The sequence below is a fragment of the Rosa chinensis genome, chromosome 2 (assembly GCF_002994745.2).
Source record: "Rosa chinensis cultivar Old Blush chromosome 2, RchiOBHm-V2, whole genome shotgun sequence".
Classification (NCBI taxonomy): Eukaryota; Viridiplantae; Streptophyta; class Magnoliopsida; order Rosales; family Rosaceae; genus Rosa; species Rosa chinensis.
Genome location: NC_037089.1, coordinates 24,277,480 through 24,297,222, shown reverse-complemented (window position 1 = coordinate 24,297,222; position 19,743 = coordinate 24,277,480). Strand labels below are relative to the sequence as shown.

General features: G+C 35.9%; 2 protein-coding genes and 1 long non-coding RNA gene across 3 annotated transcripts; all 3 read right to left on the bottom strand.

Annotated features, from left to right (window-relative positions):
* Positions 1-321: 321 nt before the first annotated feature.
* Positions 322-1,910, bottom strand: LOC112189859. Its single transcript, XR_002932113.2, has 2 exons — positions 1,196-1,910; positions 322-533 (listed from the first exon to the last, which is right to left on the bottom strand). It is a non-coding gene; the product is annotated as an uncharacterized LOC112189859 (long non-coding RNA).
* Positions 1,911-4,636: 2,726 nt separating this feature from the next.
* LOC112183966 (putative DEAD-box ATP-dependent RNA helicase 33) lies at positions 4,637-5,140 on the bottom strand. The gene has a single exon (XM_024322282.1). It carries the CDS (start codon positions 5,138-5,140, stop codon positions 4,637-4,639), a length of 504 nt encoding a protein of 167 aa, XP_024178050.1.
* Positions 5,141-13,749: 8,609 nt separating this feature from the next.
* On the bottom strand, positions 13,750-18,567 carry LOC121051867. The gene is made up of 7 exons (XM_040515400.1): positions 18,449-18,567; positions 18,229-18,367; positions 17,532-17,643; positions 17,277-17,351; positions 16,670-16,741; positions 15,340-15,409; positions 13,750-13,973 (listed from the first exon to the last, which is right to left on the bottom strand). Exons 1-7 carry the CDS (start codon positions 18,492-18,494, stop codon positions 13,909-13,911), a joined length of 579 nt encoding a protein of 192 aa, XP_040371334.1. The 5' UTR covers positions 18,495-18,567; the 3' UTR covers positions 13,750-13,908.
* Positions 18,568-19,743: the final 1,176 nt, after the last annotated feature.

The window sequence follows — 19,743 nt, the reverse complement described above, 5'->3', positions numbered from 1 at the left end:
TAATTCTAGAAAAATCGTTTTCAAGAGATTCCAATTCTGAAATGATCTTTAAGATGTCTACTGCAACTTTTATGAAGACACCAACTCCAAATACCCAACCTAAATGTACAGTTTTCAGTAAAAATGCAACTGAATCAAAAGCTTAGAAACGCAATTTTAGATTTGCAGACCTCTGTTCTGCCTTGAATAGTTGAATTTAACAAATGAATTTTAAATATAAGAGCTGGAAAATAATGAAACAAATCAAAGAACTTAGAATCAATTAAAAGACATAACCGATTCAATGAACATAGCATGGATTATGGAAAAAGAAGAAATTTATAATGCAGCAAACATAATTATATAGATTACAGTACACACTTTCGTGATAGTTCATTATTCCCACAGAAAATTCAAACCTATACTTCAAAGGCAAACCACAAACTGGCAGCCTTTGCTCTTATTCTAGGAAACTAAACAAGACAAGTCTCACACTTCCTTCACATCAATCACAAAGCTCTTCAAAAGGGAAAATTAAACTTCATGTTCAGTACCTGCAATATTAATAGGGGTGAGCATCAATAGCTCAGTAGGAGGCTAAGCCTCTTGAAGCAACACAAACCAGTAATACATGGATGTATGCAATGCTACTTTCATCTATTACCTGTTAACTCACATTCCAAGACACAAAGAGTCTACATGTCCCATACCATGTAGTTTACCTTTTTGAGGTGACTCTAGATGAAATAACATATGAATTAACCCCATAACCCAAACCATGATTCCCTTTTTGCTAGTCATCTTACTTAATCTCGATCACCAAAATCGTACAACTCTATTAGCCCACCTGAAATTTGGTCCTTACGGATTAAGCTCAACTACACAAAAGAATACTCCCCGTATATTTCATTCCCATTCTATTATATCAAAACCATCCCTAAGAATTCATGAACATGCTAATGAAACAATATGATAAATAACAGATAACACCCACTAACTCATTAGATCATCAAACAAATTTCATAACTGAAATTACATATAGCAACACAGCAACTAAGCAAATTAAATAGAGGTTTCCCAAGATCCCCCTACCTCGTTTCGGAAGTTAGCTTATTCTTATCAGGTTCCTCCTTAATCTCAAAAATTCTCCTTCCCTCACTCCTTTAAAAAAAAAAAAAACAAATATAGGGAACTCAATAAAGAAAGTAGAACAAACCTGGATATTCATAGTGTATGGCAAAGAGGTCAGATTTTAATTCTAGATAAGCACAACAGAGAGTAGAATTGGATGCCAACACCATCAGCTTCCTCTATGTTTTGATATGGACTGCCACCTCCTGGTTCTAGGTCTCCACCTCATGCTTCTAGGGATCCACCTCCTACTACTAGCTTTGATGAATCACAACTCTGGTAACTGACTCCCCAAGGCTCTTCAACAACATCGACACCTCCAGCTTCTAAAATTATTCTTATCAGGGTGGTCTATCGTAGTGGTACTGATCCTTTAGTTTAGGTGGAGTGGTGCTTGCAAAGAGAATCAAAATAGGGGAGGAAGACGATGAAGATAGCAAACCAGATTTTGATTTTTTCAAAGATTGGTTTGTCGTTAAACGACATCCAACATAAGTACATGTCAATTGCTCTTAATTGGGCTTTTAAAATTGGCTTGGGTTAAAAAAAAACACAAATAATGGGCTGGTCTATAATTATAGAGATAGCATATATAGCTATATATATCTACACAGCACGTTTTGGTGATGTGTGTATATATATTTATATATATCACACAATAAAACAAGGGGGGTGAAATTTGCACATCCAAAATTGCAAATCACACACCCTCTTATTTTTTTAATAATATTTCATATCACATATTTTTTCACTTCCTATAACACCCTCAAAGTCAGATATTTTTTTTTTTTTTTTTTTTTTTTTTTTTTTTTTTTTTTTTTTTTTTTTCTGTTTGGGTCTCTCCCTCCCCCCCCCCCCACCCAATTCCTCGGTGGGTCAACCCCAAATCCTCCTATACGGGTCCTATGTGAGACCAACTCCATTGATTCATAACTTGATATATACGAGAAGGGCACCCATCTAGTGTGACTTGATAAATTAAACCTCATCTAAGCTAAGAAGCTAACAACCACAAAACTCAGAAAATCCAGACCTGGGCCTTAAACCCCAATTCCAATCTATTCAGTTCTTCAAGATTTCTCAGTCAGATTGGAGCCAGAAACTGAATCTTCCTTTCAAAAATGTCAATCTTCCACGCCTCTCACACACCAATCCCTCTCCTTCTCCAAATCCCTAACCTCCCCAACCCCTCCCTTCCTCCACACAAACCTCTCCCTCTCCCTTAAACCCCTAACCCCAAAGCCCACATTCATGCGAATGGGCGGCGTGCCCAGAACCTTCCCCGGCGGCGTATCCAAGTGGCAGGGGGAAGCGCATGCAGACCAAGAAAGCCAAGCAGCTCCTCAAGGCCCGCCTCTGCCTCTGGCTCTACAACACCTCCCAGTCCTCCGATCCTGACCTCTAGCTCCTCGTCCTCCGCTTCCTCCCCCTCATCGCCGGCCTCTACCTCTCCCGCGTCCCCTCTCTGCATCCCCCTCGCCGGCTGATATAACGGCCAAGTTAAGCCCGGTGGCGTTGCTCTTGACGGCGGCAGCCTTGGTTTCGTGGTAGAGGCTGGGGTGGGACAAGTTGGGAACGTTGATGGTGACGGAACGGTCTCGTGAGCGTAGAGAGCCAAGAGACGGCCTCGAGGAATTGGGGGAGGGGAGAGACTGAGAGAGAGAGAGAGAGAGAGAGAGAGACCCAAACAGACAAAAAAAAAATCTGACTTTGAGGGTGTTATAGGAAGTGAAAAAATATGTGATATGAAATATTATTAAAAAAATAAGAGGGTGTGTGATTTGCAATTTTGGGTGTGCAAATTTCACCCCCCTAAAACAATTATACATATACACACACCCATAATTAAGAATATAAGTTAATACTCAAGCAAAAATAATAATATTCACTATATCTTACTTTCTTAATATTATTAAAAGTATAGGTCATTACATTACTTCAACTCACTATAATATGATTCAAAAATTAACGAAGTATAATATCTCTTTTTCATGTACTGAACAAGTTATCTCTATTCGCTCAAAATTAATCGTCTAAACAATCTCGTCTGCCTCCTACTTTTTTTTTCTAAATTATTATGCGAGAACAAATCAAACATCTCTATTAGTCCAAATCATTCCATTTCTTGAAATGGAAGAGATTTTCCTATTTTCCCATTTTATATAGGGTGCTTCTATTCATGCCTCCAAAATTATTATTTGCACGTCACTACTTATTAGACATCCCACTTACTTTTACATATACCTAATAGAGTTATTCATAATAATTAGGGGCATATTGGGAAGAAATGAAAATCAGTTTTTGCAAGATTAATGTAATGAATTTAAGTGAAATAAGAGGACATGTGTCATTTACTAAGTGGGAAAGGTAGAAAGGGAAGGTTACACCTCCCAAATTTTTCCAAAATGCCCTTAGCTCTTAATTTTCTCAATATGTAATTACCTTTTAAGTTATCATTCCATTGTTTGACTTCTATTCTCTGTATTTAGTTGGGGTAAAACCAAAAAAGCTAGAGGGACCGAAAATTATAGGGTATTACTCCATATCTAACATGAATATTAGAGGATCATAATTCCGAGTGTGTGATTTCAAGTATGAAACACATACACAGCCAAACAGATGTAACCGTGATAAAGTAACTATCATCCATTCATAAAATCATTGTCCTTGTAAATTACCAATTACCAGAACAAAAGACAAAAGAAAATGGATTAAGAGAATCGAATGGCAATCAAGGGCAATTGAAAGCAAATATACATAATTTAATAACTCAGGTAACTAGAAAGGTATTTGAAGGTGTTGAAGACGTCAATCAATACCATCAACTTCTTTATGTCAAATAAATTTTAAGGGAAGAAACAGAACAATTTATCACCCCAAGATTTTTTACGATGATTCTTTAGAGAAAAAATCCAAAAGAGTTCTCAGAATTCCATAACAATTTGCAAAATTTAGATTCTATAATCATGGTTTGGTTCTCAATTATCAATTTGTCACTCTTTTTCATAGATTTTAATACATAAATTAGGGTTTAATATTGCAGGAGATGGAGAACGAAATTATGAGTTCTTAAGCTTTTAGAATAATTTCCATTTAGAAATATCATAAAAGGGACTTTGAATCAATCTTGGTCTGAATATGGGAAAGGAACACGTTTCTTAAAAGAATGAAGGAAAGGAATATGATGTGTTTATTCGTTTCTATTGTCCTTATTGGTCATTTCGCATAAATTGACAAAGTCAATTATCACTTAAAAAATAAAGAGATCCAAATGTCAATTAAAGAAGGGGGGTGAAATTTGCACACCCTTATTTACAAACCACACACCCTTTCATTTTTTTAATAATATTTCATTTCATAACTTTTTGCACTTCCTAAAATACACTAGAAGTCTCTGTTTTTTCTTTTTGAGTCCTCTCTCTCTCTCTCTCTCTCTCTCTCTCTCTCTCTCTCTCTCTCTCTCTCTCTCTCTCTCTCTCTCTCTCCCCCCTTCTCCTCCCCCAATTCCTTAGACTCAATCCTCCTATTATATGGCCTCACTATGCACAACCCCCTTGGGATAAAACCTCGCCGACGGTAGGTCCTTCATGGTCCGAAATAGCTCTGGCCCATTCCTCTCGGTCCACAAGTCAAACCCTCCCGGCCTCTGGAACTGATCGGCCAAGACCTTAACCTGCTCATCAGCGCTGATGGAGAACAAATTGGGAGGCTTCTCGACGGTCTCCCTCGAGCTCCGACACGGCGGCTTTAAGCTCGGCTTGCCTTGTATCTCGTAGCTTTGGTGCTCATGGCAGAGGCGGGCCTTGAGGAGCTGCTTGGCTTTCTTGGCCTGCATGCGCTTCCACTGCCACTTGTATACACCGCCGGGGAAGGTTCTGGGCACGCCGCCCATTCGGATGAATGTGGGCTTTAGGGTTAAGGGTTTAAGGGAGAGGGAGAGGTTTGTGTGGAGGAAGAGAGGGGTTGGGGAGGTAAGGTATTTGGAGAAGGAGAGGGATTGGTGTGTGAGAAAGGCATGGAAGAGTGACATTTTTTAGAGGAAGATTCAATTCAAGCTTCAATCTGACGGAGAAATCTTGTTACTGTTTTGCAATTCAATTGTTGTTACTGTTCCTTCTATTCTCTCTCATATCAAATTGCACAAGTTTCTTTCTTTGTGATTTGTGGGTAATATATTTACTGGGGATCTTGAAGATTTGGATGAAGGAGCTGCTGATGCATCGAGTTTGAAGATGAAGATATTGACAAGATTTAATGTTTGTAGATTGACTTTTTTTTTTCAGTGTTATATGTTAGCTTTACCGATTTGGGGGTTATTGACACCACCCAAAGTGAAACTTGGATTGGCAGCATGGTTTTGTGTTTTCAAATGGCCAATTGGTCATGAGAAAAGTTGGGATTGTGACCTGGTTTAGAAGGATGAAGGGTTGAAGTTGGTAAATTTTCATTGGCGAAGAGAACGACAGTGTTTGGAGAAGAAAGAGAGAAGAGCAGGAGTTTTGTTGTGGTTTCGGAGAGGGGAGAGAGAGAGAGAGAGAGAGAGAGAGAGAGAGAGAGAGAGAGAGAGAGAGAATCTGATTTTGAGGGTATTTTAGGAAGTGCAAAAAGTTATGAGATGAAATATTATTAAAAAAATGAAAGGGTGTGTGATTTGTAAATGAGGGTGTGCAAATTTCACCCCCCTTAAAGAAGTATAATCATAGAAGCACTCTTTTATATATTCTTAATCAACAAGAAAAAGATACAGGCAAAGAGTGGAAATAAGAACACCCAAACAAATTACAATTGGTGCTTTGTACACGCAATCCAAATACAAATTCAGATACCCTCCTTTGTGTGAGCTCATGATCAAAGTCAATACATAATCTATAGATATAGCTTCAACCCCAAGAAATTATCCCCAGTGAAATATTCAAGTTTTCTATTAGAAACCTACACTAGACTGGTTCTATAGTATACTGTAAAAGAAGCCCAGCCCATAATCTATTGAAACGTAAACCGAAATACTTTTGGACTAGGCAAGTTTCAGACTAATTCAGCCTGTATGCACTTGACATTTCATTTCCAATTTTCCCAGTTAAAACATTTCGTGCATCATTTTTGCGACAGACAGGAGCGGAGCCACTAAGAGTCCTAGTGGGTCCCATGCCCCAGTCAACTCTTTAACCTATATATATTATATTAATTAAACATATATACTTCCTACTCAACATGCAGAATAATTACTTTATCTTCATCCCATTCATTAATGCTAAGGGCTTCCAGCCTTCCACTAGTGCTCACAAAGTTGTGCAATTGTCTAATGATGTTAAAATATAATATAATATTGATAATTTATGTCTATATATGTCTATATAATAGGGGTCCTTTTTTTCTGTATTATCGATCGTAGCTGTTTGTTTTTCTTTTTTTTGCACTGCACCTATTTTCTTCATTCATGTATAAAAATATAGTTCTCCTACAAAAATATATGCTTGATTTTATACATTGAGAAAGATGTTTTTACTAGTATAGAAGATGAGACTAATATGGACAATTTCCAAATATGAAATCTCGTCAAGGACATTTAGTTGTGTAATTGATATAAACTTTATTTTAAAAAATTTATGTTTTGATATTATTATAGTTCTTTTTGTGCCCCAGTACGTTCAAAATCCTGACTCCGCCACGGCGATAGATGTCCTCATGTGTTAAACTTAGAAGAAATAAAATAATGCACTCATATCACAGGTTTAATCTGTCTTCATAGTTCAAATTAGTTTAATTTTTCAATAGTATTGTTGTGTTGGTGATGATATAGATGGATTTGGTGTTTGATTTGTTCCCTAATGCCATGCTCCTAGTGTCCTAACGATCGTACATGACAAATGTTTTTGACCTAAATTTCAGTCTGTACAAAATAGGTTGTCTCTAGGTAGGCCTCATCAACGGGCCGGGCCTTACTATATTTTTAAATAGTAGCGGGACGGGCTTTATTGTAAATCGAAGGATCCAAACTCGTTCATATAAAGTGGGCCTTGCGGGCTTTATTTACAAATAAATCTTTAAAGATACTAATTTTTTTATAAACCTATATTTATATATCATACTTTCCAAAAAGCAACCCCTATCAATTCAAAAAAAATAGAAAAACCGACTGTTGGATGAGATTATAACAATAAATTATGAGTGTGGTAAAAAATTTAGCCACTTTCACCATATTTTCGAATCCGATCGAATTGGTCAACCGTCGTCACTTGTATGTTTTCTTGGTTGACCGATGGTTTAATGACCGCGAAACGTGCTTATTTTTTCACATCACATCTGTAAATATCATATCGATGGATGTATGTGGACATAAGATAAAAATTTCAATTTTAATTATAAAGACGTTGACGTATACCAATTTGACTCCTAAAGTTGTATGACTTATATGTTGCATTTAAATTGTTGAGGTTCACTCTAAAGCAACCATGAAGTGGAAAATGAATTTAGAAAAACCAACCGCTTGATGGAGAGATTGTAATGTTTTATGGTGGTTGTAAAAAATCCAGCCTATTTGGTTCTCGTTTCAAATTCAATTGACCTAGTTACTCTTATAAACTTATATTTATATATCATGCACTCCAAAGAGCAACTCCTATCAATTCAAAGAAAATGGAAAAACTGACCATTGGATGAGATTATTATAATAAATTATGAGTGTGGTAAAAAATTTAGCCAATTTCACCATATTTTCGAATCCGATCGAATTAGTCAACCGTCGTCACTTGTATGTTTTCTTGATTGACCGATGGCTTGACGACCATGAACCGTGCTTATTTTTTCACATCACGTCTGTAAATATCCTATCGATGGATGTGTGTGTACATAAGATAAAAAATTTAATTTTAATTACAAAGACGTTAGCCTATATCAATTTGCCTCCTAAAGTTGTATGACTTGTACATTGCTTTTAAATTGTTGAGGTTCATTCTAAAGCAACCATGAAGTAGAAAATGAATTTACAGAAACCAACCACTCGATGGAGAAATTGTAACGTTTTATGATGGTTGTAAAAAATTCAGCCAATTTGGTTCTCGTTTCGAATTCAATTAACGAGGTCAAACTTAGTTACTCTCATAAACCCATATTTATATATCATACACTGTAAAGAGCAACCCCTATCAATTCAATCAAAATGAAAAAACCGACCGTTGGATGAGATTATTACAATAAATTATGAGTGTGATAAAAAATTTAGCCAATTTCACCATATTTTCGAATCCAATAGAATTGGTCAACCGTCTTCATGATATGTAGAATATATATGCACATATTCTATATAGAAGTATGAGAATTTGCACAAACATATATAAACACACACACACACACACATATATATGATATATAAGAATATATATTTATAAACACACACATATTCTTATAGATATATATATATATATATAAGAATATGTGTGTGTGTTTATATATATATATATATATATAAAAGTATATATATCTATGTGTGTGTGTGTTTATAAATATATATACATATATATATATATATATATATAACTCCTATTATATATGTATTTTAAGGGTTTTTACGGGCCGGGTCTAGTGGGCTTTTGGCTGGAAGGGCCGGGTTTTTGCTAGCTTTTTGACGGGCCGGCCCTCTACCCACCAAGGCGGACTTTTTAACGGGCCGAGCAGGGCTTTTGGCCCTGCTGGCCGGTGTGCCTATTGGAAATTTTGATTCGATATTTCAAAATACTTTGTGTAACTCCCAATTCATTGATAAACTATTTACTATACATTTATTCTAAACAGTTACTAATTCATTATGTTCATAATATTATGGCATATTAAGGTCACGGGAGTTACGATATTCCAATAATTATTTTATTAAATTTGCATAATATATCTAAGTCTTTTCATCTACTATATATACGTATCACTTCTTGGTCTTACACACAATAAAATTCATTATCTTCTATAGTTCTCTCCGTAGCCATTTCTCTAGTGAGTTCATACATATTCTAGAGTGTTCCTTGTTCTTGCTCTTCCATAATGCCAAAAGAAAAAATCAAGCATTTCTAGGATCCAAGTTTGCGAGTGTATGCTTACAAGGATTAACAGTTGTTGTACCCTGGAGGGTAGGGCGCTACAAACCTGCTACACCGAGACTTTGTCTCTGAGGGGCGAAATCTACTCTTAAGGGCAGCGTTTACATGCCTCAACCACAAACTCTTTTTGAATGATCTGTCCTTCTGAAGCTTACAAATCCAATAGATAAGTGTCATGATTCTTGGTATTTCAGTCTATTATCACAATGAAATGATAATTGTTATTTGTTATTAATATATTGTATTTATGTGATTTTGTAGGAGATGAAATCCGGTGACGAAAATAGCATCCATCGACCAAATTTTCCAACAAGCTTAAGAGTATAATATGTTGGTGGATGTGTCCTTGTGGAATGCTTGAGATATGAAGATAAGTCTTTTATTCTTTGAATGAACATAATTCTATCTATCTTATTAAACATATTACTTTTCAGCTCCGAGAATTGAAAAGAACATTTTCCTTTGAGAATGAAGGATCACTATTATCTTGAATTATATTTATGAATTAGTTGTTCCTTTTGCAATAGGAACCGTTTGATTTGGAATTATATGTGATTAGTTGGCTTTCTACTGATTGCAAAGTACTGATTGCACTTTAATCTTGCATTAAGTTTCGGTTATATTTTATTTGTTTATGGCTTATGATCGTTTAAGTTTCTGCCTATATTTAAATTACTCAATTGCATTCATTTTTTTTTATTAGCGTTAGGTTATAACTTGAAAAAGTAAATAGTTCTACATTTGATTGTTGATCCTATAACGTGCATTTTTCGGTTAGTAATGCATGGTGTAATGATGATTTAAGTTGTGTGCCACTATTAATTTTAGTTTAATTTGCATTCACTTCATTGTTCAATGCATTATGTTGTAACTTAAAAACTAACCGTTTTGCACATTTACTTTTTTCTATATCAATAGCTTTATATAATATCGTTTTACTATTTCCATACCATTTATTGTGCATCATTGCTATTAATCTTATGGTTTAGCAAGCGATTTTAATTCTCTGTTATATGATTTGAACAATAATTATTTTCTATGCATTAAAATATAACTCAAAAAGTTGTTCCTTTGTTGTTTCGGAATACGTCCCTGCAAAAATATCTTTTCTTCTTGAAAAAAAATTTGAACAGTTGCCTTCGGATTATTGTTTCTTCGGAAATAATAAAGTTGTTGCCTCTCAATATAATATTTCCAGTGCCTCTTGATTAAGATGATGCCCCGGTTGCCTAAAAAATAAATATGTTATCATGAATAATGCATTGAGAAATTATTTTGTCAATTTTACATTGATGGTTGCCTATGGCAATTTGATGCCTCAGAATATTAATGCCCCTACGGTTGATGTCCTCTAAAAGAAAAGAAAAAAGTTGCCTCAAAGTTTGGTTACAAGTAATAAGAGTTGCCTCGTTTACATCTTAAATGATGAATCGGACCCTATCCTATGGATTAGATATAACGGTTGCCTCGATACTTTAATGGTAATGATCATGGTTGCCTTGAGAAATTGGTTACCAACAAAATAGTTGCCTGATTATACATTAATTATCAGTGCTTCTGGATATAATGCAGAGACAACAAGTCTCTAAACATGGTTGCCTAGCCATGAAGGTGTACGTCAATATTATTACCACAATTATATATTGCTGCTTACTACGGTATTTGCTCGGATGATTAGCTCAGTATGTTGCCTTAAAGGTTTTGGGTTGCCTTTCGGTCAATGTTGCATGAAAACAAATAAATATATGCACTTTTCATTTGTTGATACCTCGATATTGTCCGTTACGCTGATGCCCTGAAAAACTATCTCATTGATTGCTGTCTTCGGTTTATGCTTTGAGAAAATGGACATTCGATGTACCTCCATGATCAAATTTAATTTTGATCAAAGAGACATTTGATGGCTAGAAATGTGGGGGTGACTAAAGTATCTGAAGTCACAAAATCGGTAAATAATGTTGCCTATTAAATTCTCAAGTCCTTGACATGCGAAGAATCATTGCTTAAATATATATGGCTTGATATAATCTTGCCTATATAAGCCTGAGGTCAATTCAGACAAACTCAAAAAATGTGGGGGTCAAGGAAAGACAAGAAAAAATGGGCTCTTATATCTAAGTGAGATTGGATAACTAAAAATCCAATGAAAATTACTTATTGTTGAGATTATTCAACAAGTGGTGTAGGTCAGAGTTAATTTTGGCCAATACTCTAACAAAACTACTAGGCTAAAGGCCGAAGCTGGTGGTTAATACATCTAGAGGGATGAGATTATGCCTATAACAAAGATCAAGAGTGATGGCAACCCAACCTATGTGAATTGCGATCCCAGGAAGTAGGTTCATATGGGTAACAACAAGTCACTTGTTGATCAGTGGTGCACTATCAAAATAAAATTTGGAGTCTATCCCTGTGGTGCATAGATAGTGCTTTAACTGGAACGTATAAGGATGAACTTTGTTCTTAATAAGTACCATAGCCCTTATACATGGGTGGTGTGTTTGATTCCAGTACACACTTGATGGACTTACCTTTATGAGTGTGGAAGTGGGGCCGCTTCCTATGAAACTTGGGCAAGTCTTCTAGAGCACTCATGAATATCTAGGTAGGGGCGCATGGCCTATTCGTGCCCTCCAAAGGAAAATGCTTGATTTCGAGAGTTCAATATGGATGGTAGTTCTCTGATTCATATTAAGAAATTTTGGTTCATAGAAAATTTAATTTTCACATAATTTCTATGGATCACAATTATTTATCCTATGGCTGGTTCATAGTCCAAAAGACACCAGTTCAGAAGCATTGGATTCTCATTTTCCTTTGGCACTCTATAATTTCCTTTTTCACTTAGCAGCTTCCGTATTTTGAAATATGTGGGGGATTGTTGGAAATTTTGATTTGATATTTCAAAATACTTTGTGTAACTCCCAATTCATTGATAAACTATTTACTATACATTTATTCTAAACAGTTACTAATTCATTATGTTCATAATATTAGGGCATATTAAGGTTACGGGAGTTACGATATTCCAATAATTATCTTATTAAATTTGCATAATATCTCTAAGCCTTTTCATCTACTATATATACGTATCACTTCTTGGTCTTACACACAATAAAATTCATTATCTTCTATAGTTCTCTCCGTAGCCATTTCTCTAGTGAGTTCATACATATTCTAGAGTGTTCCTTGTTCTTGCTCTTCCATAATTCCAAAAGAAAAAATCAAGCATTTCTAGGATCCAAGTTTGCGAGTGTACGCTTACAAGGATTAACAGTTGTTGTACCCTGGAGGGTAGGGTGCTACAAACCTGCTACACCGAGACATTGTCTCCGAGGGGTGAAATCTACTCTTAAGGGCAGCGTTTACACGCCTCAACTACAAACTCTTTTTGAATGATCTGTCCTCCTGAAGCTTACAAATCCAATAGATAAGTGTTATGATTATTGGTATTTTAGTCTATTATCACAATGAAATGATAATTGTTATTTGTTATTAATATATTGTATTTATGTGATTTTGTAGGAGATGAAATCCGGTGACGAAAATAGCATCCATCTACCAAATTTTCCAACAATGCCTCCATCGGCCCACTTGATCCGCATGCTTTTTGATGAGGCCTATCTCTAGGCATAGGTAGACGAGGCCTGGACCTATAGCCCCCAACCCAATGAGTCTTAAAATTTTTATAGAGTCCTTGACCAAAAGCCCCAAAATGAGCCAAAATTTTCCCACTTACCCCAACAACAGTTTTTTATTCCCACAAACACAATTTCACAGAAAATTATCATTTTTCCCTCAATCCAATTAAAGATTTACAACTAATGCCACTCTCTCTCTCTCTCTCTCTCTCTCTCTCTCTCTCTCTCTCTCTCTCTCTCTCTCCCTCCCCCTTCTCTCTCTCGTCCTTGTCCACGCCGGCGTCGATGCTGCAAAAGAGACCTGCCAGGGGCCTTCAAGCTTCAGAATGGAGCCCAGTCGTCGACAACGAGGTTGACACTACTAAAAAAAATTGCTTTTGCGACGGCAATTTGGGCTTTTGCGACGGAAGAAACTTTTCGCGACGGAAAAATGAGCCTTTTGCGACGGAAATATTGGCGTTGCAATAGGTGGCGTCACAAAATCCATTTGCGACAGTAAAATGCGGTCGCAAAAGATAATTGCGACGGTATTCTCTTGCCGTCGCATCAGTTATTGTTTTGCGACGGCTATTTGCTACGCAGGCTTCCGTCGCAAATTATCCATTAGGGTAGCCCAGGTGGAGGTATTTGCTACGGCTATGTTGCCGTCACAATGTGTAATAACCGCCAAACCTTGCCGCCAAAATTGATGCCACGGTTAGTTTGCCGTCGCAAATATATTTATAAATTTTTATTAAAATATTTTGATAAATGAATAAAACTATATAATTTTATACCAATTGCGACGCTGAAATGGCCGTCGCAAACGCTCATTTTGTTTTATTATTATTATTTTTTCCTATTTCCACAAAATTAAACAAATAAATAATAATAATAATAATAATAGTTAAGCAATTAAATATCTTCAGAAATTAACATTAATTAATGAAAAATATAGTTAAACATATCTATTGAGTCATCATACCATATGCAAATACAAACACTAAAATGAAAATAAATGTGTTGTCATTTTCAAGTATTGAAAATTATAACCACACTTGAAATAAAACAACAATCACAAGTGCACCATTTTACTTTGTCATTTTGTGAGCTTTGCACTTGCTTTCATTTGCTTTGCTCTTTTTGCCATGAGAACCTGTAATATAAACATAGAAAAACCAATGTTACCTTAATGTCCAGTAAGCAAGATAGACAACAAAATGCACATATTCTTTCTTGATGGTGTCTATACAAACAAAACAAAAAACATTAAGGCATTGATGTACCTCAATCAATAGTAACCATACATACTAATTTCCAATAAAAATTTTGGAATTGTTAGTGTAATTAATGGCTGGAGCTCTATCTTTGTTTGAAAGCCATTAGTGCAATTGTCAAAACCTTACGGCAAATACAAGTTCATCAATATCCTTCAATTAAAACTAGAACAAATCACAAAGCGCAAAGTCACAAACAAATACATAAAAAAACATTTGCAACACACAGATAACCAAATTCCATGTTAAAGAACATAAAAAAATCATATGTATAGACCTCGATAACTAGCCTTAAGGTTATAAATCAGTTCTTACGTGCGAACCGATATGGCTAGCTACTTTCACAACGACATAACTATCTGAAAATAAAGTCTGAAATATTGGTATACTTTTGTTGGGAAGTTAAGAATGTTTATGTTCAGTTCGTGAACAAGTCTGAATAAGGGAAATTATTAAAATCAAATGAAACAAACAGAAACAAAGTATCAATTGAAGAATTTCCTAATGCAGACCCTCAACTTCGAAAAATCATAACTTACTCTAGAAAAGTCCTTTTCATGAGATTTCAATTTTGACATGATCTTCTAGATGGCTACTGAAAATTTCATGAAGACACCAAGTTCAAATACCCAGCCAAAATGTACAGTTTTTAGTAAGAAGGCAACTGGGTCAAAAACTACAAAATGCAGACTTCTGTCATTTAGCCTCGAAATTAACCACTGAATCTTAAATGAAATTATATGAAACTATATAGATATTAGGCCTAAAGTATAAGATTTCAACACGAATATCTAAAGCAGAAAGTTTAACCGGTTTTCCATTTACAAATTCAACTGTTATTTACCAGCCAAAAGGCCTAGGCAATTGAACAAGGTTCGACTAATTCATACAAATAACTTTTTGAAAGGCTTAGTCAGTAAACACCTTACACAATATGCATCAATACATGAACAAAACATAGAAACACGAAGTCCCAACTTCCCTGGGTACAAACAGAAACATAGTATCAATTGAAGAATTTCCTGATGCAGACCCTCAACTTCAAAAAATCATAACTTACTCTAGAAAACTCCTTTTTGATACCCAGATATCCCCCACAGTCCCACACCCACTTTGCAGGCCTGGACCTGATAATTCCTCCTAACCCCTCTTTGGTTATTCTTCAATGATTTCCAACAATCAATTAACCAAGGAAAAGATTCAAGGAGATTTAAATCGACACAAATAATTCATCTGAAATCGTACCAATGACCTGAAGCAATCTTCTTGATGGAGTCTTGTCAGATTGACGAGGGGTTGATTGATTCTTTACAACCTACAATCAAAGAAATACTATTAGCTGTCTGCAACATACTCAAAAAAAAAAAAAAAAGAGGGTGAAATACAACGTGGAAAGATAAAATAACAAAAAGGGTCTGATCAGAAATAGACATGCATAAATTTGTCATCCTTCCTTTTTCTGTGTTCAGTCTAGCATTAAGTCAAGCAAAGCAAAACCAAGCAAAACTTATTTGTCTTAAAGCTTTGTCATCTCTCCAAAATTGAAAGAACTAAACAGATACTGTGCAGGAGAGAAGAAAAAATAGATTTCTGAAATGGCGGAGGTATGGTTGGTAATCACCAAAGAAATGAAAGAAATTGGGTAGGACAAGGGCAATCTTGAAATTGCTGGAGACTAGGATTACGAGAGCTTAATAAAACTCAACAGAAAATTCATATCAACAAGCTTTCCTATCTAACTATGTGGCAACATTTTCTTGAGAATCTTATAGAAGTCATCTTTGCAATAAAACTAAGTTCTCATACTTTCGTCCAGCTGACCAGATTTAGAAGGCAAATGTCCCTCCCAAGGTTCAAGTGCTTACTTGGTGGGTGGCTCATGGGAAATTAAATTCTTGTAACAATATTCAAAAGCAACAGCTTCATCAAAATCCTCAATGTTGCATCCTATGCAAGGCAGGGAAGAGAGTGTTGATCATGTATTCCTTAATTGTCCTTTTACATCACAAATCTGGCTGAGATTTTTCAAGGAAGCAATGTGCCTAAGGATGCACTTTAGGTGTATCGGAAGAGGCAAGAAGGCTAAAACTCTTTGGGATGCAAAATGTTCACAGGCTTGGGTTATTTGGATGGAGAGAAACAGAAGGATTTTTGACGAGTAAGCAGGAGATGACAGAGCTTTGGAATCAAATTAGTTTCAGGTCTGCTCTATAGCTGCCAGTGCAGTTAGCTGACCTAGTGTTGTTACCTGGGAAGTAAATATTAAAAGTGTTTCTAAGCCTCAGGTTCTTTGAACGAGGACTTTGATTTTGCTCTCTTATTCTACAAAAAATTCAGCTTCCTTCCCGAAGAAATAATAATAAACATCAAAACTTTTCATCAACGATTAACATGTGAAAAATCTCTGCAAACTACCTCAATTTAATGTCATCCAATAGTTGTTGTCTGTACCTTTCCAGTGTCAGATTCATGCATAACTTATAGATACAAATACATTTGAGACCGGACCACCAAATAATGTATCGTCCAGAACATAGTTCAGTGTACATAGATATATACAGATAGTATAACTTACCATTTTGTTGAACTTATCAATTGTTGCCAAAGGTATTGTGCCAAGCGGAATAACATTTCTAGTTCCCTCACACTGAAATAAAAAAAAGGAAGCATATAAAACAAGCTAAGGTGACAAAATGGCAATAATTGGGAAATCGAATGCACACAACCACCAGTGTCATTATACTCAAGGTTTAATAAATAATAAATATGTGTGTGTGAATTACATAATCTGTATTCCACCTAACCATAGACTTGCTAAGTTCGAACAGTTTTCTCAAGCAAAAAGATAGTTCTTTTTCTTTTAATTAGCAAATGATAGGGCAAGAATTGCCATCGCCTGTTTATAACACGGCAAGAGAAAAAGATATCCAATCTCTTCTGATAATTCTTCTTCTTCTCATTATAAGCATCCGAGGTCAGTCAATATCTAGCTTTATGCGAGTTATGGCTCTAGAGATAGAAAGAATTTTTGTTTCAAACTCAGGGCATCAAACTCTAGATCTTAGTGTTACACGGATTAGAGCACTATTCTAACAAAAATTTTATCCCACAGGTGCACATGACGACCAGAATAATGCACATTGAAGATGGATGGTAAAATTGCCTGGTTATGAATCACTTACCAGAAAAAGAAGCTGAAAATTGGTGACTATCAAGGTACCTGCCTCGTCAGTATTAATAAGAACAATGCCACATCCCTGGCAGTAAAGTTTCAAAAATTAGAAAAACCTTGAGAATCTGTAACTTGCAGAAGCATAATGTGTACGGGAAAACTCAACCAAATTACATTTAATTCAACAATAATTATAGGTTTGAAACTCACAATTTCTGCATAAAACTCAAGAATTCAATAAAAAAGCGTGATGGAGTATCCATACCTCAACTTCAACTTGCTCACCTTCAAGCATGCAATCCAACTTCAAATGCGAAATGGCGCGTGGAGTAGCAACGAAATAGTTATAACTGGGCTTGATTTTCAGTTTAAGCTCTCTAGCAATAGAGAAACCAAAGGAATTGCAGCATTCTATCATTGTAATGATCTAGTATTTGTCCTTATAAATGCATTTCATTGGAGTATAACTTTTCATTTAACTTCAATCAATTCTAACACTTGAAATAGGCTAAAAACGTTGACTGTTGAATAGTGAAGGATAAGATCATGCATTTCTATGATATTGTCTAATTTCATTCAAAAAAATGATTAAGTTGAAACCATAACAACGCGCATTGCAGTTGCTCTGTTGTGCAGTAACTAATTTGTTCACAGTATAAATTTTATTACAAAATTTGTATCATTGTAAACAAATTATGATATGCAGTACTATCATCTTTCAATATACCAAGCCATTACATTTTTCTACGATATTTCAAAGAGCAGTAGTACAAAATATCAAAAGATTGACTAATACTATAATTTCTTTCTGAGAAATATGTGCTATCATTGTAAACTTCAAACTAAACTTGAAATCATTGACAGTAAAACCATAAAGAATATACAATCTGAAAATTTCAATTTTTCAAATCTTAATGAAAGCTGTAAATTAATTATATCATTTTGTGGAACTCAATCAGTACCGAGTTGCTGATACACGAAGAAAACTCAAAGTGTGAAACTTTATAGGTTTTGGGAGTCCTCCGATTTCAAAGTTAGAATCTTTTTGGGGGTTTTCATTCGAATTCGTTTTGGGGGCTCCTCCCTCCTCAAGTTTTTGTTCTATCCCATACAGACCCAAAATCAGAACATGAATACAACCAAGAGCCAAATTACACAGAAAGCTGAAAATCAAAGAGTCACCTGTAAGCTGACGGCGAGAAGAAGATTGGGCCATCGGAATGTTCATAACGGCGGGAACGGTGAGGTTCCGGAGCTGAGAAATTTCCAGTTTGGGACTTTGGGCAAGAGGGAGAGTGGTGAGGTACTGAGCAAGAGAGAGAGAGATCGAGAGTGGTTGTGTTTGGGACTTTGGGGAAAAGAGGGAAAAAGAATTAGGGCTGTTTTGTTAATACGAAATTTTGGCCCAAAAAAAAAGGGAAGATTATTTGGATTAGCGCCAAGAGTAATACGGTAACGTTTATGCGTTGCCAAGTCTTCTTTCCTTTTTTTTTTCTTTTTTTCTGGTAAAGTAAACATACAAATGTATTTTACGACGGCAAGATAAAAATCCGTCGCAATTGATTACAAAGTTACTACGGCAAATATTTTCCGTCGCAAATAACTAGGCTTAATCGCGACGGAACATTTTCCGTAGCAATAGGGTCTCTATTGCGACGGCAACTGTTGCCGAAGCAATTGCAATTCTTTTTAGTAGTGTGATGTCGGGGATGCGAGCAACGAGGCCGTCGGAGAAGCCGTGGCCCTGGTGTTCCGGCAAAGTCAGTTTTGGCGAAGTAGTCTCCCCACCGGATCTCCTCCTCCTCATCGAACGCTATTTCCCGCTCCCGTAAAATCTCGAACGACGTCGTTCAGCTTCTCGCCTCAATCTCCGGTAGCCCCGTCGGGGTCGAGATCGGCCATGCTATGAAGCAAATGAGCCCCACCACTAAAGAGGCAAGGAGAAGCGGGAGTTTCTAGAGCTGGTGAGTTGCTGGCCTCACTCTCCAACCGCAATCGGAGCCGGTAGGGTTGCCTGTTGGTTTGATTTTTTTTTTTCTCTCCTTTTCTTTTTCTTTTTCTTTAATTATCTATTGTATGGACTTGCAACAACTAGTATTAGATAATCTTTGAAGATCGGAGCCTACTCATCCTCCATATAGTCCATACCTTGACTTGTTTTTTTATGATTGAGTTGCAACCCTCTTGTTTTTTTTTTTTTCCTTTTTACTTTTTGGTAAAATAGGGGCCAGAAGGTCCAAAAGGAAAGAAAAAAGAAGAAGGAAAAAAAAGTTGTATCCGAAGCGATAGACGTCTATTGGGAGGCAATACACGTCTACTAGGGGGTAATAGATATTTTAAATTGATGTTATTTTTTTTTTCTTTAATCAAAGTTTTATTTGTGTAATTTTAGAAAAATTAGTTCCCATTTCTATAATCGAAAAGTCTATTGGGGGGCAATAGACGTCTATTATGGGGCAATAGAGGGCCAATAGACG